Source organism: Micromys minutus, assembly GCF_963924665.1.
Source record: "Micromys minutus genome assembly, chromosome: 4".
Classification (NCBI taxonomy): Eukaryota; Metazoa; Chordata; class Mammalia; order Rodentia; family Muridae; genus Micromys; species Micromys minutus.
In genome coordinates this window covers 77,337,023-77,364,445 of record NC_137973.1, presented here as the reverse complement: position 1 = coordinate 77,364,445, position 27,423 = coordinate 77,337,023, and the positions used below count along the sequence as shown (strand labels likewise).

General features: G+C 39.8%; 2 protein-coding genes across 2 annotated transcripts; one reads left to right on the top strand and one right to left on the bottom strand.

Moving 5' to 3' along the window:
• Positions 1 to 5,943: 5,943 nt before the first annotated feature.
• Positions 5,944 to 19,928, top strand: RPF1 (ribosome production factor 1 homolog). The gene is made up of 9 exons (XM_080915141.1): positions 5,944 to 6,180; positions 7,684 to 7,740; positions 8,989 to 9,069; positions 13,475 to 13,570; positions 14,025 to 14,178; positions 18,207 to 18,289; positions 18,737 to 18,918; positions 19,047 to 19,173; positions 19,696 to 19,928. Exons 1-9 carry the CDS (start codon positions 5,947 to 5,949, stop codon positions 19,735 to 19,737), a joined length of 1,056 nt encoding a protein of 351 aa, XP_080771267.1. The 5' UTR covers positions 5,944 to 5,946; the 3' UTR covers positions 19,738 to 19,928.
• An 802-nt stretch (positions 19,929 to 20,730) lies between these two features.
• On the bottom strand, positions 20,731 to 27,379 carry GNG5 (G protein subunit gamma 5). Its single transcript, XM_080915112.1, has 3 exons — positions 27,192 to 27,379; positions 23,790 to 23,929; positions 20,731 to 20,944 (listed from the first exon to the last, which is right to left on the bottom strand). Exons 1-2 carry the CDS (start codon positions 27,270 to 27,272, stop codon positions 23,804 to 23,806), a joined length of 207 nt encoding a protein of 68 aa, XP_080771238.1. The 5' UTR covers positions 27,273 to 27,379; the 3' UTR covers positions 20,731 to 20,944; positions 23,790 to 23,803.
• Between the last annotated feature and the right edge of the window lie 44 nt (positions 27,380 to 27,423).

The window sequence follows — 27,423 nt, the reverse complement described above, 5'->3', positions numbered from 1 at the left end:
GAGCTTTTTGGTTTTTGCATTTTCTCTGACTGTTGTGTCAATGTTTTCTATGGTATCTTCTGCCCCTGAGATTCTCTTCCATCTTTTATAGTCTGTTGTTGATGTGTTTATGACTCCTGATCTCTTTCCAAGGTTTTCTATCTGCAGGGTTGTCTCCCTTTGTGGTTTCTTTATTGTTTCTGTTTCTGATTTTAGATCCTGGATGATTTTCTTCAATTCCTTTACCTGTTTGTTCGTGTTTTCCTGTAATTCTCTATGGACTACTACTTGTTTACATGTGTTGTCCTCTAATTGTTTAAGGGAGTTATTCATGAGCTTCTTGAGGGCCTTCATCATTGTCATGAGGTATGATTTTAAGTCCAAATCTTGCTTTTCTGGTGTTGGGATACTTGCTGTGGTGGGAGAACTAGGTTCTGATGTCTTGGTTTCTGTTGCTTAGGTTCTTGTCACCTTGATATTTGTGATGCTAGTTGATCTTGTCTCTGACTGGAGCTTGTCTCTCCTGTGAGCCTGAGGGAATGTGGACTCAGAAGGGGACTGTTCCTGGGTGCTCAGATCTTCTTGGGCAGTGTGTGAGTTCTGATGGCAGTGGGCCAGCTCTAGCTCTAGGCTCAGATGGAGCCCGGAAGGCATCTAGATTTTTCTACATGAAGTAAGACATCAGAAGAGGATGATTTGGACACTAAATCTGTATGTGAGAGGGAGCTAATATGGAAGACAGAGTACCAAAACCCTTAGTGATCTGCTTCTGGATGTCCTAAGATCACTTGGAGGGCTTGTTAAAGTACAAACATGCCTCTCCCAGGTCCTCTGGCTCAGTATAGCCCGGGTTCCTGCACTTTTACTAAGCACCTCTGCTGTGCTCACTGCTCCCTCCAAGCTAATCTTCACAGGTTTGTGGCCATAGAAACGTGCAGATACAATCACAGGTTCGTCAAATTGTGTTGCTATATATACATCTCTCTCTCTCTCTGTGTGTGTGTGTGTGTGTGTGTGTGTGTGTGTGTATAGTCACATAAGGGGTCTGGAAATTCTCACTCTAATTCTATGCAAAGATGAAGTTAGGAATCAAACCAAGCATATCAGTTTCCCACAATGTTTTTATCATTTGATCTTAAGACAATGCAGTCACTTAAAAATCAATGTAACAATTATTAACAACAAAAGAGTATTAAAAACTAATTGTGGCTAGTCATGAAGGCACAGGCCTGTCATTGTAGCCCTTGGATGGTAGATATGGAAGAATCGGAAGTTTAAAGTCTGCCTTAGCCCTCCTAAGGTCAGCCTGGAGCTATAAGAGACTGTCTCAACCATTCCTTTTAAAACAAACAAGTCAACAAATAGGCAACCCACACAATAAATAAGTAAATTTAATACAATTCTGGGACTTAAACTAGGTCTCTACTAAATTAATGCTGAAAGGACTGGGGAGATGGTTTAGTTACTGAGAGCATAAAGACCTGAGTTCGACTCCTGGTAGCCATACAAAAACCAGACATCCCAGCATGCATCTGTAATCCTAGTTCTGGGGAGGCAGAAATAGGTGGGTCCACTTGCAGTTTGCTGGTGTGAAAGTCTAGCTACACACAGTCCTCATCCTTAGATGGTCTTCCATCACTTTATCTTTCTCTCCCACAAAGGCCCCTGTGACTCTTTGTGATAGTAATTACAAGACTTCATTTTATTTCTCTCCCAAAATGAAGCTTAACTTTCTTTCAGTGTATAGTGAAATCAGGGCAACATTATCATATACTTTATCATCCCTGCTATAGTTTTAAGAGGGAAACTTTATCTCTAATTTATGTTTGCTTTAGAGAACAAAAATTTTTTTCAAAAAAAGATAATGGATAGATGCTGTGAGAAAACTTTATTTTCTTTAATGGATCAGAAAAGAAAGAAAAAAACCTTATTCAGAAGGAACAATCAGAATAAACCTTTGGTTCTGGCAAGCCTGGGTCATATGGTAAAGTATGGCTCGTGCCACTGAAGAAATCCCATAAAGTGCTCTTGACTTTTCTTCATAGACTTTTCTTCTCCCACTTTATACTCAGATTTTATGTTAACATTGTTCTTGATCTTTAATTAATGGCAGCAATAAAAAGTACGTCATGTTTTCAAGGGAAGTTTATAAGAGACGCCACTGCCTATGGCTCCTCAATTCTCCAAAGCCCTGTTTTAATACCCTGGCTTTCACTGAGGCTACTGCTTGTGGCTCGTGCAGAGCCACATTCAGTGCTGTTCAAGTGGAACTTTGGTGCCACTGTGAGTGAGACACATTTCAGTACCTTACTGATTAACTTAGGATTCTCTCTCTCTCTCTCTCTCTCTCTCTCTCTCTCTCTCTCTCTCTCTCTCTCTCTCTCTCTCTCTCTCGCTCTCTCTCTCGCTCTCTCGCTCTCTCTCTCAGAATTTCCTATACACTCACTGTATTTATGAAGAATGCAAAATGAACACAGCAGATAGAGCAGTGTGTGTGTGTGTCTGTGTGATGAATCTGAGAGGGAGTTGGGAGGATGAGAAGAGTTGAAGGAAGGTGATAGATAGGCGGAAATGAAGTAATAATTTCTGAAAACATATTATGGCTGGATAAGAGGAGGGAGGTGGGCCTGGGAACCGCTGAATAGAATGAATATGATAAAAGCAGTTTTCCCAAAACTCTTGTAGAACTAGTAAAATTTGTTTTAAAGAATTAGCAACCAGAAACAGGACAAAGAGAATAAATTAACAATAATTTCAGCCTCAGTAACTTTGACCCATTGATCTGCATGCTGTGTGTGTACACGTATGTGTGTGGCAAAAAAAAAAAAAAAAAAAAAAAAAGGTATAATAAAACGTATCAGCTTTTGAAAGCTACGGTGAACCAATATCTTCCAAATGATTGATAGATGCATTCTGTTACAATGATACACAGAGGTAAACTGTCAGAGCAAAACATTTTAATATATGTAAGAGGTTATTAACAGCTTATTGATATAATTTATGGAATTTGAGGAACAGAGTGTTTTTTGTTTTTTGGTTTTTTTTGTTTTGTTTTGTTTTGTTTTGTTTTTTTTTTGAGAGAGAGAGTTCTATGTATCACTGCATGACCTGAAACTCACTGTATAGACCGGGCTGACCTGAAACTCACTGTATAGACCGGGCTGACCTGAAACTCACTGTATAGACCGGGCTGACCTGAAACTCACTGTATAGACCGGGCTGACCTGAAACTCACTGTATAGACCGGGCTGACCTGAAACTCACTGTATAGACCGGGCTGACCTGAAACTCACTGTATAGACCGGGCTGACCTGAAACTCACTGTATAGACCGGGCTGACCTGAAACTCACTGTATAGACCGGGCTGACCTGAAACTCACTGTATAGACCGGGCTGACCTGAAACTCACTGTATAGACCGGGCTGACCTGAAACTCACTGTATAGACCGGGCTGACCTGAAACTCACTGTATAGACCGGGCTGACCTGAAACTCACTGTATAGACCGGGCTGGCCTGAAACTCACTGTATAGACCGGGCTGGCCTGAAACTCACTGTATAGACCGGGCTGGCCTGAAACTCACTGTATAGACCGGGCTGGCCTGAAACTCATTGTATAGACCAGTCTGACCTGAAACTCACTGTATAGACCGGGCTGGCCTGAAACTCACTGTATAGACCAGTCTGACCTGAAACTCACTGTATAGACCGGGCTGGCCTGAAACTCACTGTATAGACCAGTCTGACCTGAAACTCACTGTATAGACCAGGCTGGCCTGAGACCCACAGGGACCCACTGTCTCTGCCTCCCAAGTGCTGGGATGAAAGCTTCCTCACCATGCCCAGCAAGTAGCCTTTAAGACACTTGCCACTTGTCAAATTTTGATGAAATACCAAATACCAATACTTGCCTGAAAAAAAAAAAATCTCTTAGATATGCCTTTTTCAACTAGCTGCATAATTAGGGCTAGATTTTCTTCATGCATTTTAACAGAGATTCCCTATCAGTAAAGACAAAACAAAAAGTCATTAATCTAGCTAAAAGCCCATAAAACAACATGACTTTTTGCAACTATCTTTGTGTGTGTGTGTGTGTGTGTGTGTGTGTGCGCGCGCGCGCGTGTGCTACAAAATATAGCTATTCTCATAAAGTCTGTAAGTTCTTAAATAATGGCTTTTTGGTATCATATGTGATTATGTGCAAGCTTCATAAGCCCTAATTTACATTTTTGCTTGTTTTGACAGATATAACCACATAGAAGTTTTCAATAATTTTAAAGAGTTCTAATATAAAACAACTGAGAAAAATTAGCATGAAGGACTATGATTTATTACCTTACATTTAAAATATCTGTGTCTGTGATCTGATCACAATGTATGGGTTAAATTTTTTAAAAAATACATTCTCACTGATGAATTTCCAAGTACCATGAACTATTTAGTAAAGGAGATACATTCCATGAAATGTTTTTATGACACAATTATATCACTGGGCACACAAAATTGTGCGCACTTACACAAATGTTAGTGGCATATGGCAATCATTCAGCATGATCTTTTGATTTAATCAAGAGATATGATAAAACATGAAACATAAGAGTTGTTACAGGTGTAACATGGCACACTGTTTCACAGAAACAAAAATGGAGATGGGAGTATAATTTAAAGATTAAAAGTGTAGGACAACGAATATTTAAACCAGTATTACATTTGCCAGAAACATACAAGGTTTTTTTTTTAATCTTATCATTGTCCAGAAATAAATGTTATCATAATTGTAATGTTGTAATTTTATATGACTGCCATCATGGTGGGTTTAATCAGCATTACCACAAGCATGAATTATGTTCTGCTACAAGTTAACAATAGTTCATCACTAACCAATAGGGTTGGTCAGGTCCATGGTAACTGGAGTCCTGTACATTTTTACTGTGATGTAATTGCCTACATAGTGTCTTCATCAATGTATTTGTAAAGTGTCTTGACTTATGACTTGTACTATTACCATAAAAAGGCTTTAGAAACCTGCTTCTACCTTAGAAAGTGGATTTTTTTTTGAGACCTAAACCTATGTTTCCAGGCCAATCATATTTGGCTCCATTATAAACTGTCTCATGTTGTCTGAGGTGAGAGGTATGTTTTTGAGTGAATGCTACCTTTGTTCAATTCATTATCATTTCTCACTCCACTAATTTTCCCTCAGTTTCTTCTTAAATAATTATACGACTGCTGTTTTTTATGTGTAAATCCAGCTTTATGAAGATCACTCACTTAGCATCCACAATCTCTGAGTTTGGGATGTAGCGTCTTGAAAATAAAACAAAGTGCCAGATCATTCCCCCCTTCAAAATACACCAACTGGACTACATCTTACACAAAAGACAAAGCTTTACAAAACCCTCACAGAATCTATTCAAATTTTTCCTCTGCCTTTTGGTGTCTGGAGTGTTTGAGTAGTAGACAAGTTTGCAGCTGCTGAAGTGCCTCAGACCTGGGTAACTCCTCTGCATTATCAGCTTGCCTCAGATTAAAGGTTCTTTGTTGGATTACTGAATAAGCAAGCGTCTTTACTTAAAGTAATCAGATCAAGGGCAGGCTCACATTCTGAGAACCTTTGAAGTTGCGATGGAGGCTCTTTTGCACTCTTTTCATCTTCTTTTATCTTGTTCTGTGCTTTTTTTCCCCCTAATGTCATACTATTTAAAGCACACCACACAACTTATTTTTGAGCCATTTTTTTTTTTTTGAAGCAATTTGTAGCGAAATACAAGGATCGACACTCGTGAAAGAATCTAGGAAATCTTCTGTTTCTTCAGTCGGGAGCGAACCCTGAATTTTGCCACTTAACTTAAATAGCTAATCCACAAAGCAACACACTTGCGCACGAATTTGGCGACCCCGGAAGTAAAACCGAATGACCCGGGTCAAAGACGGAAATCACTTCCGTTTCCGTACAGCTGCAAACAATATGGCGAAGGCCGGCGAGAAAAGTGGCGGTGGCGGTGGCGGCAAGCGAGGCTTGAAGAGGAAAGCCGCCACTGAAGAGCCTCAAGAGGCTGCGGCCGCCAGCGATGGGACGGCGGAGAGCGGGGTGCAGTCCGCCAAAGCGGCCGCCTTCCCCCCTGGCTTCAGTATCTCGGAGATTAAGAACAAACAGCGGCGACACTTGATGTTCACGCGGTGGAAACAGCAGCAGCGGAAGGTACGCGCAGGGGCGGGGCCGGGGGCGCGCGTGGGGATGGGGGCGCGCGGGCCCGCTGCGTGCGCGCCACCGGCCCCTCGCTTGGCTGCGGGCTGTCAAGCGTCAGCCTTCTGCGGGAGGGGCTTGGCGTGGGGGTCCGGCCCCTGGCTGCCCCGTGGGTCGCACGCTTCCGGCTCGGCGCCCTGGCTTTGCGCAGGCCGCCTAGTGTTGGTTCATTTCCAACTCCCAGTCCTAAACTCTGACTCTTTCAGGGAACCCTTGGTGAAGTTTTAGTACCGTGCAGTGTCTGTAATAGCTTACGTTTGCTCTCTGCCTCCTTTTGCTTGCACTGTCCTGGGAGTAAACATGGGCTGAAAACCAGTCAGACCTGTAAGGTTTGCCCAAAATCATAAAGCTCATTTATGTCTAAATTACAATTTAAAAAATTCCCTATTACCTCATGCATAGCAACTAACACATGATGTTCTTTTAATTTTGTTATTTGTATTCTCTTACTGGAGGACCTTGGCTTGATCTCTTTGTAAGTGCTAGGTTGCTACTGGAGGTTTGTTTTTTGGTTTTAATTTAAGATTTATTTATTTATTTTATTTTATTTTATTTATGAGTACACTGTTGCTGTCTTCAGACACACCAAAAGAGGGCAGCGGATCCCATTACAGATGGTTGTGAGCCACCATGTAGTTCCTGGGAATTGAACTCAGGACCTCTGGAAGAGCAGTCGGTGCTCTCAATCGTAGAATTCTTATGGTGTATGTGTCACCTATTTTGGTTTGCAAGTATGAGGGAGGAATGTCCTAAAAGCCCCCCTTTTTTTTCTTTCTGGACTGAAGATCACTAGGCACTACAGAATGTCAAACATTTTGTCTAGATTCAGTAGATAATGGTTTATACTAAGTAACAACTACTCATGTTTGCAACTTCCTGTTGGTCTTAAAAGGTGATTTAGGTTATAAGCTATACAAATAATTAGTGGTGACCTTTTTGGAAACATTCTGAAAACTCCTATTTCTGTCTATTTTTAGTGCTTCCAGGAGAAGTACCTGTTACACCCAGGATCTTTAGAAAGCATCCACTAGGGGAAATCGTATTTGTTAATATGTTTAGACCATTGGAAGCATGATAGTAAAAATTAAAACTATACTGAAAGCTTAAATGTTCAGACATAATGCTGATTTGATGTAAGCAAAACAAAGAGCAAGCTCTTTGTTAAATGAATTTTATTGATTATTCTGCCCATTTGTGGTTCAATATTGTAGCTATTTCTAGCTGTGGGTGGTAGTAAGCACCTATAATCTAAACACTAAGGATTCTGAGGCTGGGGGATGGTCAGTCAGGAGCAAACCTGGGTAGAAGGGCTACCTAAACAGATCTTTAAAGTTTCGTGTGCTTACTTTAAAAGGTTGCAGTAATTTCTCAGAACATTCCTAGAGCTGACTTGTAGTTTAGGTGTGTGCTTATGAAATAACTGCTGGTTTCTCAATTCTGTTTGCTTTTATCCCAAAGGAAAAGTTGGCAGCTAAGAAAAAACTTAAAAAAGAGAGAGAGGCGCTTGGTGATAAGGTAAGGTTTTCAGCCTTGTGCTTTGTCTTACGAAGAGTTTCCTGATACTTTGTTGGTTTTAAGGCATTTCAGATGTATAGAAGTAATGTAATAAATTGCTTTTCACTCTTTACCCAGCGTAGCGAATAGTGGTGAAACGTCACCCCTTGCTCATTCAGCTGGGAACTACCTTACTGCATTTGTTGTGTACAGGCAGTAAGTACAGTGCATTGTTGATGTTCGGGAGGCAGAGAGAGCATATGGTTCTTCTTCCTCTTATCTCCTATAAATACCAAGTGGGAATAAGGATTCTGAGAAAGGTGAACATGTTCCGACTGTATACAAACTAAACATACTACTTTTCATGCACTGTCCAAATAGTATCCGTTTAAATCATTTAAAACCATCAAAGTTGGCTATCTTGACCTTCAAAATTCTAATATATCATATAATATTATCAGCTAATTGCAGCAAATTGGTGCGCAGGTCAACCTCTAACGTTATCCCTGGCCCTGGGTTGGCTTTCAGCTGGTGTGCACAACACCCTGTGTGAAGACTCGAAAAGTCAGATTCGGACTGAAGGATGACTTCCTAGAATACTAGATTACATAGAGGTCAGCAAGACACCTCAGTAAGGTGAAAGTTGCTGCCCAGCTTGGCCAACTGGGTTCCTCCAGGTCATTGCTTAGCGTCTTGCAAGTGTGTTTGATACCATGAGCTAAGCTGCATGATAATTCTGCATTATCTGGTCATGTGATATACACCATGTTAGCAATTACTGTGCTGTTGGACATTTGCTATATTGATGTTTGCGTCCATTACAAATGGCCACCCCATAGACATTTTATTTCTTTCCATAAATTAACCCCAAACAAAATTACTAGGTCACTGGATAGACTTTTGCCACATTTCTTAGTAGATTTCAGAAAGTACAGAAATAGTCAACTGGATTTGCACCTTATTAAATTTTTTTTCCATTCTGCTGACTTCCTTTTTACTGTTATATATTATTTTAGAAATGGATAATTTTTGCGATTTCTGCCTTATTTTTAAGTCATTTCATTCTGTACTTACAGTGGACGTCTGCTCAGATTCTCATGAGGTAGTGTTATTGCTCCGTTTTTATCCTAGGCTTCATATAACAGTGGTTTTGGTTTGAAATAAGAACAGGTTGTTTTGAGGTTATTTGAAGAATTTTTTGTTTCCCAACAGTAACGTGAAGTTGTAAATATAAATGCTCTAACACTCTGTGCTTTCTGTCTTACTTAGGCTCCACCAAAACCTGTACCCAAGACCATTGACAACCAGCGTGTTTATGATGAGACCACCGTAGACCCCAATGATGAAGAGGTAATGTCAGAAACCAAATGTGAATGATTATCCTTAGTATGTTGCGTGAGAGTGTTTAACATCACTGTGGTTGTAAGAACAGAATACCCTTTCTCTCCTTTCTTGTCTCTTTTTCCTCATTGGTGTTTGTCGCGCCTAGAATATTTAAAATGGCACCAGATAATACAGTCTGGGGACCTGAATATATTACTTTACTTAGATCTTTCTTAAATACTAAGTAAAAATATATCTCAGTAAAGTTTGTATCTTTTCCATAGTGGTTTTACACTAAGTCTTGTTAGAGCTACTCCTGCCCTGTGGCTTTTCCCTCTGGCACATGCATCACTGAAGATTGCTTTGTTTGCTACTTTGTAAAGATGCAGTTGATTTGGGGGTAGTGGTCCTCTAACCATACCTTGCCTAAACTGGCTTCTAATGGTTCATCTAGATACTGGCTTCATTTTTGCTTTATTTTTTCTTTTGTTCTGACTGGAACTACAGTGTTGAGTGACTAGAAGAGGCAGTGCAGGGTTCTTGCGTGTCCCTCATGAGAAAGAATACTGCTGACACTATCTCCCTGATGTGGATGACATCAGCATGCCTTATGCCTTCAGAAGTCACACACTGGGATCCATCATCACTGAGTTTTCTTCTGCAAATGCCAAGATGCCTATGTGTTTCTTTCACACATTACCTTTATGCATCTATGGGGTTTCTAAAACTAGTTAAAAATAAGTATCTTGCATTCTTAGGATAAACCTATTCTGGTTATGATATTCTGTATTGTTATACATTGTTTTGGACTGTTGATACTTGCTTAGGATTGACATATTTGAACTCATGACTGAAATTATAGTAATGTCTTCCTTAAGATTTCTAACATTTTTTCTTTTTTTTAAAAAAAAAAAAAACAACACTTCATTGTTAATATTGTGTAGATAAAAGTCATCATGCAATGAGAAGAGCTAGACCAACCATCTGCTCTAAGAAAACCCATGTTCATTTAACATTTCTTTATCAGACTTAGCTAGTGTGTATTCGTTCAGAGTAGTTTTTCTTTGACCTTTTCTACTGAATTTTGTTTCATTTCTATCTCCTTCCTTTGCTTCTACTTTCACTGAGCTTCCTCTATTTTAATTTTATCTGTTTGCTCATTTTTAATTTTTTTACTATGAGCCATAAAATTCCCTTTCAGTATCACTCTTAGTAAATCTCACAAGTTTAAAAATGAGCTATTTTCACTGTTATATTTAAACCAGAAGGATGTTTTAGTGGAATATTTTTTTAATCACTTACTAGGTTTTTTTGTTCAACTAAAAAATTTAATTGGCATGTTTGAGTCCATAATTTAGTACGTATAGCATTCCTGATGATTAATTGTAGTAGCTTACACCTCAAATATCATTTCTGTGTATGAGGATCTCCAGTCTCCTCTTACTATTCATTACATGACAAATAGCTCTAGATTCTAATGCTCTTACTCTGCTCTGTTTATATAAAATTAATTTTTCCTGTCTTTGGCTCATCCAGCTGCTGACAGACACCTTTAGTCAAGAGTTTGGGTGTTGTTTTGTTTTGAATTTTGTTGCTGTTGTTTGGGGGGTGGTGTACAGAGGAGGAGCTGGTACTGGAACCCAGGCCCCTGTGCGTGGTAGGCAGTCACACGCACCAGCCCAGAGGATTCTCTAATTTCTCCGTCTAACTGATTTCAGCTCATTGACTATGTATGCTAATTTACACATATTTGAAGAAATATAGATTTATCTGGGTGATTTCTTTTAATTTCATTGTGCTCTTTTGCTTAACATAATTTCAGTTTAGTCTTTTTCAGTTAGAGAGATTTTTAAGTCCTGGCATGTAGTCTGTTCTGAGGAATGTTCGGTGTTACCCTTGAAAACCGGTACTTCCTGTTATTTTTGGAGGGATTGTTATGTATCTTCATAGACGGCTCCCATCTTACATCTTCTTTCACGTGTCTGTCTGATTGTTACCAAGGAAGAGCATGTGTACTCTACCTTTTTGCTGTTTGCCTCGTCCAGCACGCTGAGCTTTTACTTCCTAGCGTTAGTTATTTTGTTGGCTGCATGTGTTTACAATCATATTGTGCTATAGAATTACTTGAGTATAATGATAATTGCATTGTCTTGATGGACTCATCCTTGATCCCCTTTGTTTTGAGCAGCACCTCTTAATGTCTGTGTTACGAGCAAAGAACCACTTGAGCTCTCTTAGGGACTCTCCCAACTGTAGGCTTTTCCATGCTTTGCTTTGAGGTTATTCACAGACTTGAATTTAATATGCAAAACCTATCAAGAACATACAGTTAGATCTTGCTTCTTTGGTCAGCCTGAAAATTAATATTTAGTGTTAGTTAATAACGTAACTTTTACATCCATCTGCCTTTTCCCTGCTCTATTTTTCTCTCTTCTTTCTTTGCTGTTTTCTTTTATGTTAATTTTTTAGTATGATGTTTTAATTCCTCTTGATTTTAAGACTATGCTATTCTCATCATAGTTCCCTGTAGACTTATATCATGCATTATTAGGCTAGGAGATTAATCCTAGCACAAGGAAACAAGCAAAAGGCCAAGTGCCTTTAATCATTAGCGAGACTCTTCAGCAAAGCCTCATAGTTCTGCTAAGCATGCAGAGATGGTGCTGTTAGAACTTGGTTTCCTGTCTTTGTGTGTCCTGTTGGTCACTGACCATGTGTTACCTGTGCATGACCTAGTGTTGCATACAGTTACTACTTGAATTGATCTGAAGCTTTTTAAAGGAGCTAAAACCATACACATATGGTTGTCTTTTATGTGCATACAGGTTTACCTACCATTTTAGCACCTGTTTCTTGAGTCCCTGGTCTTCTGTACCATCTAAAGTCATTTTGTTTCAGTTTACAGGATTTCCTTTTTGTTTCTTAGAAGATTTAATAGCTGCTAATTATCTCAGGACTTTATTTACTGAAAATATGTATATTTTACTTCTAACTGTTGATAGGATAAGGCTTTTTTCTTTCTGTACGTTGAATATATTCTGGGGCATATTAATCATTATTTCTATCTGTCTCATCTCAAGTTTTTCTGTGATTTTTTTTTTTTAACAGCTTGACACCACTGCATTTAGTATTGTTCTTTTATATCCTATTTGGATTTGCTGAGCTTCTTAGATTAGTGTCAGTATTTTTATCAACTTTGTCTTTTTAGCCATGATTTCTTCAAATACCTTTTCTGCCTTTCTCTCCTGTCCCTCAGACTCCCCAGTTACACACACTGTTGGCATGTTTGACAGTATGCTGCACTTTCCCTCAACTTGGCTGCATTTCTAGAACAGGTTTTTGGTTCTCCACACTGGACATGTTACTATCTAGTTGAAATTGTTTTTCAGTTCATGTGTCAGCCTAACTCAGTTATCTGCCAATTATTTCTTCTGATTGTATATCACACTTCTTTTCAAGTTTTAGCAGAAAGTTAAGACATTTTAGACAATACAGTGTTGTAGTTCTAGACTGTAAATTACTTAGAATTAGTTTATTTTTGATTTGTTTATTAGACAGGATCTCTCTCTGTGGACCAGGCTGCCTTAGGCAGTGTAGCCCAGCCTGGCTTCAAGCTCAAGGCAGTCCTCCTGCCTCAGCCTCCCTGGGATTACAGGAATGTGCTACTGTGCTCAGTTCTAGTTAATCGTTTAAGGACTGTTTAGTTTCTGCAGTTTACCTGGACTTCAGAGTGTGAGGTCTTCTGTTTTGGACACAATGTCCCCTCAGTCTTGTTTTGTCTTTAACCTGCATTGCTACCGATTGTCCCTGTTTTTATCACAGTTTTTGTTCGTCAGTGAAGCAGGTACTGTTAACACCTGGAGTCCCTCGGACATGCATCTTTCTCCATCTGAGCTGTGTATGTTGAGGAATGATTTCAGAGCTCAACCAGTTCACATCTCCGTGCCTTCCTCAATCAGTGGGTTCTCACGTCTCCTCAGCTGTGTGAGACTAGTGCCACCTGTGGGTTTGTGAGGAGAGTGTCTTGACTATGTCAGGTTGTACCTCAGAGCGCAGCATCTGCATTTTTGGCTACTCCATACCTACCCTAAACAAGGTCTGCAGCCCTGGTTTGACAAACTGTTTTCAACCTTCCTTCCACCAACAAGGATTCTTGTCCTCTTCCACTGTAGACTGCTCTCCCTTCATAGTAGCTGGTACTGTTGTTTTCCCCACCAAGAGGAGGAGATGAGGGGGTCAGGACTGGTATTTTTGCCTGTTTCTGTAGCCATTTTGCAAGAATCCACACATCTTAGTTTGTGCCCTGAAATTGTTCTTGGTAACTACCCGTTTGTACTTGTACAGAGGGAATCAGCTTCTACATGTCACTGTTAATGTCAGAATCTTGCTCAGTGAGCTGTTAGATATAAAAGAATCTCTCTTCTCTTCGCAGGTGGCTTATGATGAAGCTACAGATGAATTTGCCTCTTACTTCAACAGACAGACGTCTCCTAAGATCCTTATCACAACAGCAGATAGACCTCATGGGGTAAACACATTGATTCATGCAGTCCGTGATTCTTATATTTACACGCTCCATTCAGAAAAGTGAAATTTATTGCTTTTGATGATGACAGTGAATAGGCCAAACAAGAGTGACCAATGAGGGTTAGGGTTACTGAGCATAATTCTTCAGGACAGTTTTCAACAGTGACTCTGTAAACACCCTGCTGCCTAAATCCTTGTTCTGGAGTGCTGTCCTCCCATTGTGGGATGATGAGCAGCGTCAGCAGCAGTCACAGTCCACAGTCTCCAGCTGATGCCATCCTGTGTCTCCATCCAGTAGCACCGGCCCTGGTTGCAGACCTGGGCCTTAGGATGATTGACATTGCCCTGCTTTCACTCCTCCCCAGTCTTGCTCACTGTGGTAACATTATCTCAGAACCGTCATTGCTCCTGTCCTTACATCCTTATTATTGGTATTTTTTCTTATTTTCTTACAGAGAACAGTACGACTCTGTGAGCAGCTCTCAACAGTTATACCAGATTCACATGTTTATTACAGAAGAGGACTGGCTCTGAAAAAAATTATCCCACAGTGCATTGCAAGAGATTTCACAGACCTGATTGTTATTAATGAAGATCGTAAAACACCAAGTATCCTTTGGCTTTTTAGGGAGATTTTCCTGTCCTTTTCCTCACCTGTCTTTAAACATATATGAAAGAATAGGAAAAGGCTTCCCATCACTTTCAGAATGGATGTTTTCCATGACACTGTATCTCTATCCCAGATGCTATAAGATTTTTTTTATTCATGGAAATATTTATATCAGACAAGTGTTACAGCTAAAACACTGCTATAATCGTTAGTAAAGGATGCAGATATAACAGTCAACCTGCCATAGTGAATTCAGACAGATTGCTCTGCCAACTAACAACACTGTTACAGGGACATGGGGGGGGGGGGTGCTATATATGGAAGCTTGGGAATGGGTGATGAATGAGGCAGAAGAATAGTCATTTGGAAAGGAAGAGACATGAAAGCCCTAGCCCAGATGACACCACCACTTTGGTGTGGCTTCATCTTAGCTCTCAGGAAGCACATCACTCTACTGTTCTGAGATAGGAGTGAAACTTTGCTACGTGGCTCCTGGTGTTTTGGGTGCTAGTAACTATGACATTTTCTGTAAGTCTCACATCTGAGACAAATGTCATCTGACTCCAAGATGAAAGAATACAAAATACATCTAGATTTTTGTAGTTGCTATTATATTCTTGAATAGTGCCTATAATCTCAGGATCTAGGAGATGACCAATTGGGTGAGTCAGATTAGTAGAATTTATAAAAATAGCAATAGAATGTTCTGTTCTGTGACAGTAAAATACATCCTTTTTATATCAACAAACACTCCGTGTTTTAATACACTATTTTAAATTCATTTTTTAAAACTTTTATTGTTTCTTAATATAACTTAAGCATAATATTTTGTTTGCCTATATTAGTTTTTCAGAAACTAAAATAGAAAAAACTTAATGTGGCATTTGTTAACTAGATTATAATTTAGTATGACTAGATTAGTGTATTTTTATATGCCTGGTTATTCCAGCAAAGAGTGATTTTTAAATTTAAAGTGATTGCTGCCTGTTTCACAGCTTCCCCAAATAGAATGACAAGGTCTGTTTTGGTTTTAGCAACTAGGTTGTCATCATTTTAAAGCTGCCAATTCCACTATAAGAAACAAGCATTCATCAGCTTAATGTTTTCCCCTTGCTTTAGTGTCTATCTTCTGTAGGTGCACACACCTTGCTTTAGTGTCTATCTTCTGTAGGTGCACACACCTTGCTTTAGTGTCTTCTGTAGGTGCACAGACCTTGCTTTAGTGTCTATCTTCTGTAGGTGCACACACCTTGCTTTAGTGTCTTCTATAGGTCACACATAACAGCATGTCTAGCTTTTAGGAAGCCTGCACAGTGGTGACAAAACAAGTTTTTCTCTGGAACACTCTTCCTTCTGTCACCCACCTCATAGGGCCAGCTTTCAGCCTCATTGCTGACACAGGCACAGTGACTGTCAGGCGTGAATTTTGTTAGTTTAACAATACAACTTATGTAGCCCACCCCCCCCCCAAAAAAAAACCCATCCAAACAATTTATTTAAGCCTATAAATTCAGAATCTGTACTTCACTTCTGACACAAGCCACAATATAATAGGAATGTTCTACATAGAATCCAAACCTTTACAAAGGTTAGTGAAGCATTGTAGATCTACTGATCTTAATTTTCATGGTTTTGTGAATGTCCATGCAGTAAGAGAAGTACTTGGCGAAGGTGACCCTGTAGTGAATCACTAAATAGAAGCAGTGAGCGTTTGCTATTGCCCTGTTATGCAGTAGACACTAATGCCTGTTTACTACAACAGAACAGTTCCAAACTGAGATTAACAGAAGTTGGGGAAAAGGCATTTTCATGACTCACACCTGCTATGTTGTGTTGAGCACTATGGCAAGTTAATTCTAACTGCATGGAGAGGTGGGATTGTAGGACGTCCTTGGAGGAATGGAGAAGCAACCTGTGCCAAGTGTTTGGAATAGCTGCAGCAAGAGAAGCTTTATTATATGGAGTGTATGGATTGTATGAGGACCAAGTCAGAAAACATTTGAGAAAATAGGATATAAGAAATGTAGTTTTACCTAAATTACTGTGTCAAACTAACGTCTTTGGCTGAACATGAGACAGCGTTGATAGAACAGTAGGAAATAAGCTGCTACTATGGAAATTGGTAGTTTTCACTTGTCTTTAGGGAGTATAGAGCAGATAAAACGACCTTAAGTCCTATATGGCTTATTACTTAAGAGAACCAAGGACCAAATCCATTACCACCTGTATTAGGAAATGTACTCAGAAGTAGAGAGCACCAACTGTCATCTCATTTTAATGAAAGGTGGGAAATGTCATCTAAGAAAGGTCAGGAGAAGCAGTTACAGAAGTGAAAATGTTAGAGTAGTGCTGTGTGGACTGTGGCAGCTGAGGAGAATGTTGGCAGTGCTGTGTTCTAAATCTCACATCCTGTTCACACTGATGGGAAATGGCTTTGACTGGGGCTTAGTCTTCATTTTCTAGTACTCTGACTAGATACTATGACCAAAGCAACTCTGGTCAGAGTTTACCAGCTTAGTTTCAGGGTGGGACCATGACCATCATGGCAGGAAACATGACAGCAGGCAGGCAGGCTGACACTAGAGCATGAGCTGAAAGCTTACACCTCATCTGCAAGTTAGAGGGGGAGGGGGAGACAGACTTGGCCTGGTGAGGGTTTTTGAAACCTCAAAGGCCACCCCAGTGGCCATTTTCAAGGCTACAATGCCAAATCCTAAACAGTCCACCAGCTGCAAACCAACCATTATTGGTGCTAGTCTCATGCAAACCTCTACCTTCCAAGGTTGTCTTGAAGGCAGCAGAAAAGTAACTAAGGCCACATCACATATTTGAGGTTGATATTCTTTGTTTGTTTTGTTTGTTTTTTTTTTTTAAATTGGATATAATCTAGCTTCTCCCACCTGCCTTTAGTTCTCAACCTGTGGGTTGCAACCCTTTTACAAGAGTTGTCTCAGACTATCAGGGAACAGATTCATAACACTAGCAAAATTACAGCCTATGAAATAGCAACAAAAGTAATTTTATGGTTGGGGGTCACCAGGATATGAGTAACTGTATTAAAGGGTGGCAGCATTAGGAAGGTTGAGAAGCACTGTTTTAGTAAAGACAGCAGACAAAGGGTTCAACATCTAGGCTGCAGTAAACCCTAGCCCCATCCCTTTAAGTACTTTTTAATTTTGAAATTGGATCAGGTTGCCCAGACACAGCCTGGACTGCTGGGCCATCAATCCCAGCTTTTTCCCCCCCTTAAACAAAAAGCTGTTACTAACCAAAAGCCCTTGGTCAACCACTGTTTTCAGTCTGGCTCCTTGTGAGACAATTGGGCACCAGCTATAACTTATTCATTGAAAAGTAAAGTTGTTATAGTTCCTTTGTGCTGTAAAACCTGAGTGTTAGTCTGTTTATTGCAGCTAGACTCTGAGGCTTTTGACTGCTATCCTTGTTGGTAGGGTAGGTGCCATATATTTAATTTGTAGTTTATAGTATCTATCATAATTTTGTTCATGCTAGGCTACAAGTAGATTATAAAGGTTAATTTTAATTTTTCATTAATCCAAAGCACTTCCCTCTTAAGAAGTAGCAGTGGCTTTGCTTTCAGTGTAACAGACATTTGTAGTCCTGTTGGCTGATACTCTATCATGTCCTAATCTTACAAACGAAACATTCAAGTGGAGGTGAATTACATACTGGTTGTATAGAATCCCATCTTTTTCAGTAGTGGCCATTAGATTTTTGTTTTGTTTTGTACTTTCACTTTGAAAGACCAGAAGGTCCTATTGAGAATGATGCTATGTAATTATAAAAACACACAAAAGTGAGACTATAAGATGATTTTAGGTTAATGCATATTTTCCTGATTTTGTGTGGTTTGACTTTGGTTTGGTAGGAAAAGTTCAGTTAACCTAGAACAAATACATCCATCCACTAATTTATAGATGGTAGGTGCCCTTAACAATACAGACAACTTGTTTTATTCAATTTAGGACTTAAGTTACAGTTTGGTGTATTTCTTGACTCTTATGAACAGATGGACTTATTTTGTGTCATTTGCCAAATGGTCCAACTGCTCATTTTAAAATGAGTAGTGTTCGTCTTCGTAAAGAAATTAAGGTGAGTCTTACATACTTCTTGATCAATATTGATCTCAGATTATCAGTACATTCTTACAGATCTAATTGATTTTACTTATTTGATCTGATGATAGTAGGTTTTCTGAGATTTTGTGAGACCATAAACAATTTTAACAACAGTAATCCTCATTACTATGAAACATTGATTTTATAGTAAGATTTGAATATTTAATAAGCCACCTGTTACGATTTTTGTCATTTTAAAGTTTTTTAAATCCAAGGTTGGTGGTTCCTGCCTGTAATCCCAGCATATGGGAGGTTGAGGCAGAATAATCAGTGAGTTTTAAGAAAGCCTAAACTAAGAAGTTACAAAGTGAGACCCTGTGCCAAAAATCAAATTTCTTAATGTCTAAATTCTAAACCCAAAAATTATGTTGTATAGTTTTTCTGATTATCTTTACTGAGTCTTTTTTTTTTAATTTTCCAGCGACGAGGCAAAGACCCTACAGAACACGTCCCCGAGATAATTCTGAATAACTTTACCACACGGCTAGGCCATTCTATCGGACGCATGTTTGCTTCTCTCTTTCCTCATAATCCTCAATTTGCTGGAAGACAAGTTGCCACATTCCACAATCAGCGGGATTACATCTTCTTCAGGTTTCACAGGTGAGGGCATACATTTTTTTGTCAATTGTAGTACATTGAGTGTAAACCTATATTCTGATATAACAAGTCCTTTAAGAATTGCTATAGGAAATTGAATGAACTTGATTGTTTAACTTTTGTCTCTGAAGATACATATTCAAGAGTGAGAAGAAGGTGGGAATTCAGGAACTCGGACCACGTTTTACCTTAAAATTACGATCTCTTCAGAAGGGAACCTTTGACTCTAAATATGGAGAATATGAATGGGTCCATAAGGTATGTGCTTATTGTTCCAAAGCCCATCTTAACTGTGTTTACATATTGAGGTGTGTTTCTTCCCCATGAACTAGAAAGTACCAATGATGTAGTATCTGGGCCTGCTGATGAACCAGGATTTGCTTGAAGTAAAGAACCATTGTTTTTAAATGGGACCAGTAATATCAACATAGAAATGGAAGAATCTCAGGTCCAGACCCACCATACTACTACAGCTTCTCAGGGAGTAGGCCCTAGTCTCTTAAGCCTGTTACAATGGTTCTGCTACATTGTTTGAGAACTAATGTCAGATTCAGGAACATTTAGAAACCATCTTTTCCTGCCTAGCTAGGAGCAGTACATCCTTCCCATTTTTTTTACTTTAAACTCCCAGAACATGCAAATTAGACTGTAAGACTGACTATTCAGGGCCTCAGACACAGACAGAATGTCTCGGCTCTGTTATCCGTGAAGATCTTTGAAAGCCAGTTTCTACCATCTTACCTAAGTTGTTCTTCATTGTCTTTTTCGTTTAATTTCCAGCCACGGGAAATGGATACGAGTCGAAGAAGATTCCATCTATAAAGGACTAGAGAGTAGTACCGTGTTCTGCTGCAGGCCTGGCTTGAAAAGCTTGGTAATTTTACAAAACACTTTTCAAAATGGAATTTAATTTTATAAATCTTGTATCTGAACAAATGACCAAGTGCTGTGAATTTCCACTCCATATAGTAAATAAATAAATATCTTATTTAGGTCTAAAAAATTTTTAGATATGGACGTCCTAAAACTTGCTGTCATTTTGGATTAGTTGTAAAGAATTTCATAGGAATGAAGATTCAAACTTTCTAATTTGCATTTCCAAAGAACTTATAGGCTAGAAAAAGGCTTGTTGATAGATAGTGCATAAGCCTGACTTAATAAACCAGTCTTAGAGGATAGGTCACTGGGACTTGGAACAAAGTTACAGGTCACTGACGTTTTCTTGACCCTTTCTACCTTCTAATTACCCTGTTTTTCTACTTCATCCAGGCAGTGTTGAGTTCTCAAGTTCGTGATTCTTTTAATGGAACTCTTACTTCCTAATAGAAGCCGCTACCTTCTTGGTATAACTGCTAATGACACTACAAAGTTGTTTGGAATCTTGTTGCCTGTGTGAGCACAGAGGGCAATGTCAAGTGCCCTGTATCCCTTTCTGTCCTACTTATTAGACAGGGTTTTTATGAAGCTCACTGCCTTAACCCACACTGGTAGCCAACAAAGTCTCCCCCAGTGGCCAGGGTTATAGGTACGTACAACCATGTCCAGCTTTTATACATAGGGGCAGGGATCTGAACTCAGATCATAATTGCACAGCAAGTACTCTTACCAACTGAGCCATCTCTGCACCTATGCTTGGAATATTTTTTAAAAATTCCCGTAACTAATTGAAGGATAGAAATTGCAAGTCTTCCTATCCTTGAACAAAAATTTGCAGTTGTTCTCTAAGTTCCCAGAAGCCTTGCCAATACAAGGCACTAAGTCTGTGTTGAAAAGATTAGTATATAGCACATTTTATATCAATAACAAGGCCAGATGTTTGTATGCTGCTTTATTGTATGCTATAGCCAGTGTATATAAAACAGTTAAACCTTGTGAAACAGAGATCCATGAAAATTCAGAGAGGTAGATGTTAAAGACTGACAAGTAGAAGATTGTGTTTTATGGCACGTGTTAAGGAGAAGCTTCTGTACAGACTTCGAACTTAGTTCTCTTGAATATTCACTGGTTCATGAAAAGTGGTTTGAGAAACCTAGTGAGAGAAAAAAAGGAGATAATAACTTTTTTGTAACATTTTTTATCACTGATACCTGAGCAAGGACAATTTTTTTTTTTTTTTTTTTTTTTTTAATTTTTGAAAATGCCCTGCCTACTTTGTTAGGTAATAACACATTATATTTTGAATCTTAGACACATTCAGTTTATCTTCTGAGGTGCTGTGCAGTAGCAGCAATTAGGTGACACCCCTATGTCAACTGTCAACCCCTTGCTGTGCTACAACACACATAAGTTTAGGGGTGTGATACACTTTAAGTCATGATCCGGTTTGTTGGTAGGCACCCTACCATGAATCAGCCCCTGTCTAAGTAGCTCACCTGAATGTCAGTTTATAAAGGGTTAAGTATTAGAGAATAAGAAAGAATACAGTCCAACCTATAGAGTATAAAAGGCACTTTAAAATCCAACTTTCATTTTCACAACTGGCAGAAAATCCCTATTTTATGGAGTCTCACAGATTACCTCACTAAGATTACTAATGAAATATACTTTATCATAATAAAAAAGGTAAATATAAAAATGCTTAAAATGGGAAATGTTTGAAAAAATGATTTCTAAAATGCAGTCACTTCCATTCACCTAACGGCAAACACACCAAGGACACTGAGCATACTGCTGTCAGCAGCATAAAATGAAAGCACCTAATGCTGCCCATTTGAGGAGTGGATACGGAGGGTCTATGTGCACACCAGAATACAGCTAACAGCTTAAATGACTACAGGACAAAACATCTCAAAACTGAAGCCATAGTTGCACACCTTCAGAGTGTAAACTACAGTTCAGTGTGTATACAGGAGAAAGAAAAACAGGCATTACACCTTCACAACAAGCTATGGAAATGAGCAAAAGTGTGACCAGTTTTATAAAATAAGGTAAGAAATTGTGAATTGAGCTTGAAACGGCAGATAAGTAGCTCACCTTTCTAATTTGAAATTTTGAGTTACTTCATAAACACTGTGAAGAGGTTTCAACCAAACCTCTAGGGGAAAAACATTAAAAATACAATTAACTTCACTTAATAAATAGCCATTAGAGTAAGGCCTGTTTAGTAAGAGTTGAGGCACCCTCCCCACAAAAAAACCCATCATACCCTGTGTGAAAGACCAAACATGGGCAGTGATATTCAAGTATTTCTAAAATTTCCAAGTCACTGTTTGGTAGTTATACCTCTAAAGTAGACATGGCCACAAAAATGTCAGTTGTGGCCATGGCCTCAAACTTGAAATTAATCTTAAGTGAAGCTTAGTACTTGAAAGCCTTGTGTACAAAGAATACTGAGGTAAAGATCCTATTGGGAAAACACATAACAATAGTTTTCCTTTTTGCATTCTCTGTTGTTAAATTACTTACATTACTTTTGTTTTAAAAGCTAACTGCAGTGATTTTTTTTTTTTAAACCACATTTTTACTGTGCACCAGGCCACCAACCAGCTTAAAAAAGAAATACAGAGCCTATTTAGACTCACTGGATTATAACATGTACTTCAGGAAGGCAATTTATAAATTCACTTCCATTTTCAGATGAAGATATAAGAGCAGTGCTTTTATATCTAAATGCCCTTTTTTTACCCTAATTTCCTTGGAATCATAATATCCAGAGTTTTATTTTACTGCTGTAATTAACAGCCATAATTTTACTTTGAAATCTGGGTTCTTATCTCAGTCATTTGTAAATGTAAGTCATTCAAGCATTTAAGTGTGGACTCTTAAAAATAAAAAGCCTATAATGCTTTCTATTAAGTGGAAATAAGTCTGTAAATATTTAAGAATTGATTCTACACAAGACTTTTTAGTAACTCATAAAAATATAAAACCTGTAGAGATGCCAAGCGAATATTGCCAAGAGCCAGAAAATATTAACACTGGTAACAGTAAGGTACCAGCTAGACTGTTAGCAGTACTTCTTTACTGAGAACCTGTTACTGAAAGCAGCTTTATTCCCTTTCAGTTTTTTTTAAACCTTAGTCATCTTAACCAATCAGATTTGCCAGAATAGTGCTTTAACTTCCTGTGCACTCTGAGATGTACAAAGCCTATGTAACTACGTATCTTAGGAAGCAGCTTCTTGGACTTTTCAGGTCAGTATGTTAGTATAAGGGTTTGTACCACACACAGCATGATTCTTCAGTTACATCTTAAATTAGCCAAAACCATTCTGGCCATGTCTTTGGAGAACAGGTTTTTCATACATAACATTTAGTCTAGGACACAAATATAAACTCTGACAGCCATATACTATCCAAATCCTCAAATCCAGTTCACAACTAACACAGATGCAATCTCTCCTCTTCATCTTTGCTCAACAAATGAAAACGGAAGGGGGGGTGATGCCTGTGCCATGTGTGACGACTCAGGTACCCCAACTTTGCTCTCCCCTGTTCTCTGCTGTGCTACTCACACCTTGGCTCTCTGCCATCAGTGACAACAGTTTATTCACAAATCCAGCACAGACCTGCAGAGTCGTTCCTATAAACACTAAGTCTGTTAACATTTCAATTTGACAGGCAAATAAGTAAAAAAGTATTTTAGGGTCTCTAGACGTGCTTGTGCCAGCGCTACACACACACAAGGCTGTTGGTAGCAGTGGACTCTGAGTCTCCCGTGTCTTTTTTACAGTTACTACATCTATTTAGCACTCTGTGATAAAAATAGAAACCGTTAGTTAGTCTTTGTGACTACTCATCTAGTTTTCTCTAACCTTCAAAAACAAGGAATTTGGAATGCCAAGCAGGCCTGCCAAGATAGGTATCGTCAGTGCTACAAATAAAAAGACCCAGCTGGTTCTTCCTTTGTGTCAAAAAAGGGTGTTGTGAACTTACCTCAAGATATAGGACTACAAAAAGGAGCAGACTTTCTGGGGTCTGAAGGGATTTGTACTTGAAGACACTCCAGTCAGCAGAGGGTCATGTTGAGCATTCTGCAGACAGAACTGTTTCAAGTCTGCAGCTGCCTGGGAAACCTATGACAAGAGGAAAAATATCTGTTGGTTAAGGTTCTGATAGTCTGGAAACACATGAAATAAATATCACTTCACAATAACTTACAGCCAACAGTTCTATACTGGCTCATACTTAAAACACTTGGTAAATGAAAGTGATCTGCAGTGTTTTTTCTACTTATCACAAGCATCAAGGAATAGTATAATCCCATTTATCTATGAAGCACAACATGTCTTGTTTTTACATGATGGGCTGTTCAACAAACCCCCAACAGCTTGGTTTGGGGAAAATAGAATTTGTTTTGTCTTGGTTAGCTCAGGCTGGCCTCAAACTTGCTAAATGTAGCAATAGCCTTGAACAGCTGAGCCTCCTGCCTCTACCACCCTAGTGCTGGGATCCAACTTAGGACTTTCTATATTTATTCATAGGCAAATACTCTTAACAACTGAATCACATCCCCCAATTATCTTGATATTGAGTAATACATAATATTAATAGTTCAACTAAAAGATCTTAACATTATAGGAAAATTGTCTTGAAAGCAAACTGGGAAACTGCCCATGAACCTAAGGTAACCAGCACAGAACTCAAATTCTTTAAATTTATATCCATCCATATACTACTACCTTGAATGTAAGAGTGGCATGCACTTACCATTATATATATTCTATTTAGGAAATACAGGATATAATAAACAATACTGAAATTCTATTTGGGTTGCACTGTACTGTATACCTGTGTCAATACTGCCAAATCACATTTGAAGCAAATACAGTTTCTTGAAGATAGGCTGACAACAGAAAGGTTGCCAAACTGGGTCTGAGTTTGATCTCTAGAACCCACATATAAATGGAAGGAGAGATCAAACTCTACAAGGCAGCTTGTTGTCTTAACTCCCCATGTGCACCATGGTATGTATGCTCACATACAACAATGCATATACTTTTTAAATTTTCAAGTCACATGAAACAGGGCACAAGGTTGTCAGTGTTGGGCTTTATAATAGTTAAGTTCAAATCCAGTCCGGCTACTTGGCAAAACCCTATCTCAAAATAGTAACACAACCAAGTGGATGGGTGTGTAGGCCCTGAATAACTAAGAATGCACTCAGACCATTTAATTCCTGTCTTTACCCTCAATCTCAGTTATCTCTAAGGTTACAGCAAAAGCCTAAGACCCTGCTGTTGTGGCCTAAAGAGTTAATACCATTACAGATCCTTTATAGCAAAAGGCCCTAGATAACAGCTATATTGTGACCAAAGGATCAATCACCCTGGATAAGTTTAAACTCACCTTCAATCTATCTGTGTTTGTCTTATACAACAATTCAGTGTAAGTCCCTTGTGACTAAATAGACTCTGAATATTAGAGATTCCTGCAGCTTTTAAACACTTGTATAAATAACCCACACCCTGCTTTGCCTCTTAAAAGTGGCTAATGTATGGAGGGTAAAGTATATGCTTTCAGAGTGTTACAGCATTTGGTTTTGTTCACAATAAGCAGTAAGCATAAAGTGCCTGTTAATTCCTTCCCCACACTCTATGTGGACTTTATCTCTAGGCACGGAGAATCCTAAGGAACAGTGAAATACCTAAGGCTGTGTGACTAAGTGCAGGGGAGATGTTAAATGATGACAGGGATCCAGGCCATGGTGGAGCACTCCTTTCATTCTCAGTTTGAGGCCAGCCTGGTCTACAGAGAGTTCCAGGAGAGCCAGGGCTGTCCCAAAACCCAAAAACCAAAACCCAGCATTCTGAACAGCAACCTTGAGACTTAAAATGGAATGGCTGCTAGTACCTTGGAATGGTTGCTACAGTTAACAGTCACTGTCCAGAAGGTTGACTCTGCAAAACTATTAGGCTTCCAAATGTCCTGACCTCTGAGAGATTGCTAAAGCATTTGTAATTACCACCTAAACAAATACAATATTAAGTTTATGCGAGCCTTAAAATATCACACACAAAAAAAGCACCTAGCATAGGTGTGGTACATGGATGTCAAATGGCACCTAACCTCATTTAGGAACCTAGAAAAAAACATGTAAAAATCCCGTTTCCTTACCATGGAAACTTCAAAAACCCGTTTATCAGCGGTGGCTTAAATCATACCAATCAGAAGCCTTCAGAAGAATTAAGACACACAAGGCAAGATAAGCTAGGAAGTAGCCATGGGGCAGCTAGGGTTTTCAAAGAAAAGGAGTTCTCTGGGAGCTCATTGCTTTGCCCCACGAGGGTTAAGTACCACTACCACAATTACTACGTTTTTTATTTCCTTCCCAACTCACTAATTTTTTTCCCTCCCTGGCCTACTTTATGATAGTTTATATATATGAATGCTGATGATGATCAATAAATAGGCCGATTCAAATTTCAAAGCTCTAATCTGGCCAAGACTAAGTCACACTTGGATGAAGTGAGAATTTGACTAGAGAAATGGAGTCCAAACAGAGACTGATGGGCGTCTCCCTACGCTGCTAAGGTTACCACAAGGAAGTTAATCGGTCTCTGACATTTCTACTAGAGGAAGCTAAATAGAAGCCCTCTGCAAAAGCACATTAGAAATAAGGACTAGCCTGCTGAATATAAAATCAAATCACCTTGGAAACGGGCAGCTTCTAGCAGGGTGATTTACTTTCGTTTCTTTTTATAATCCCCGGGAAATGTTTCACAAGTAACCCAACACATCAGAAAGAAGCCAGTGTGTTTAGCATATGAAAAGAAAAACCAAACGGTCTGCCTAACAGCTTTTGAATAGTTGTCTAACAACCCCGACTGAGGAAGGACTTTCCCCAAAAGTCAATAGCCCAAGACACAACACCCCAACCAAGGTAAGAGAACACAGGCCAGCACTCATCGGTCTCTCGGGCATGTGAACCAGTAAACAGATACCCCAGCAAGGTCAGACGCGAGCACTCCGTGGCGTCTGTCCCAAACTCCTTTGTTCGAGGCTGTACTGAACAAGGGTGGTGTCCTCAGATTCCCGGACTGCTCCGCAAACAAAGTTATTTATTAGGCCGTAGTCTGGAGCTACCGGGACGGACTCGTGTGTGTTCAAAGGACCAGTACTGGGAGTACGTCTGGGGTGAGAAGTGCGAGACGGAAGTCTGTGGCGAGACTCGGCGTCCGGTGCGGACACCCGCCGGGGCAGGGGACAGTCCGCGGGCGGCGGAAGGGCGGGCCCCCTCCTCGCCCGCTGCCCACAGCGCGGCCCGAGAGCCAGGCGCCGCGTGTCTGCCCGCGCTCCCCCCGCACCGGGGCCCACCGCCCGCTCACACCCGCTCACCTTCACGCGGTTGAGCCCGGCCTCCAGCCGGAGCTGCTGAACCACCTTCTTCATGGCGGCGACGCTAGAAGAACCCGACATGGCGCTGGGGACAGCCGGGCCGACTCCTCAGTCCGAGTAGGGGGCGGCGGGTCGCGGGACGGCGGGGGCGGGGCTCCAAACTTCGTCTAAGTTTCCGGTGCTGCGCGCGCCGCGCATGCGCGGCGACGCCCCCCTCGGGCGGCCTCGGGCT

Excerpts from the sequence above, each read along its gene's own strand:
- RPF1 (XM_080915141.1), top strand. The coding sequence starts at position 5,947 with ATGGCGAAGGCCGGCGAGAAAAGTGGCGGTGGCGGTGGCGGCAAGCGA. Across the intron at positions 13,571-14,024 it reads CAGCAGATAGACCTCATGGG|AGAACAGTACGACTCTGTGA; the intron begins GTAAACACATTG and ends ATTTTCTTACAG. Across the intron at positions 14,179-18,206 it reads TGAAGATCGTAAAACACCAA|ATGGACTTATTTTGTGTCAT; the intron begins GTATCCTTTGGC and ends TCTTATGAACAG.
- GNG5 (XM_080915112.1), bottom strand. The coding sequence starts at position 27,272 with ATGTCGGGTTCTTCTAGCGTCGCCGCCATGAAGAAGGTGGTTCAGCAG. Across the intron at positions 23,930-27,191 it reads CCGGGCTCAACCGCGTGAAG|GTTTCCCAGGCAGCTGCAGA; the intron begins GTGAGCGGGTGT and ends CTCTTGTCATAG.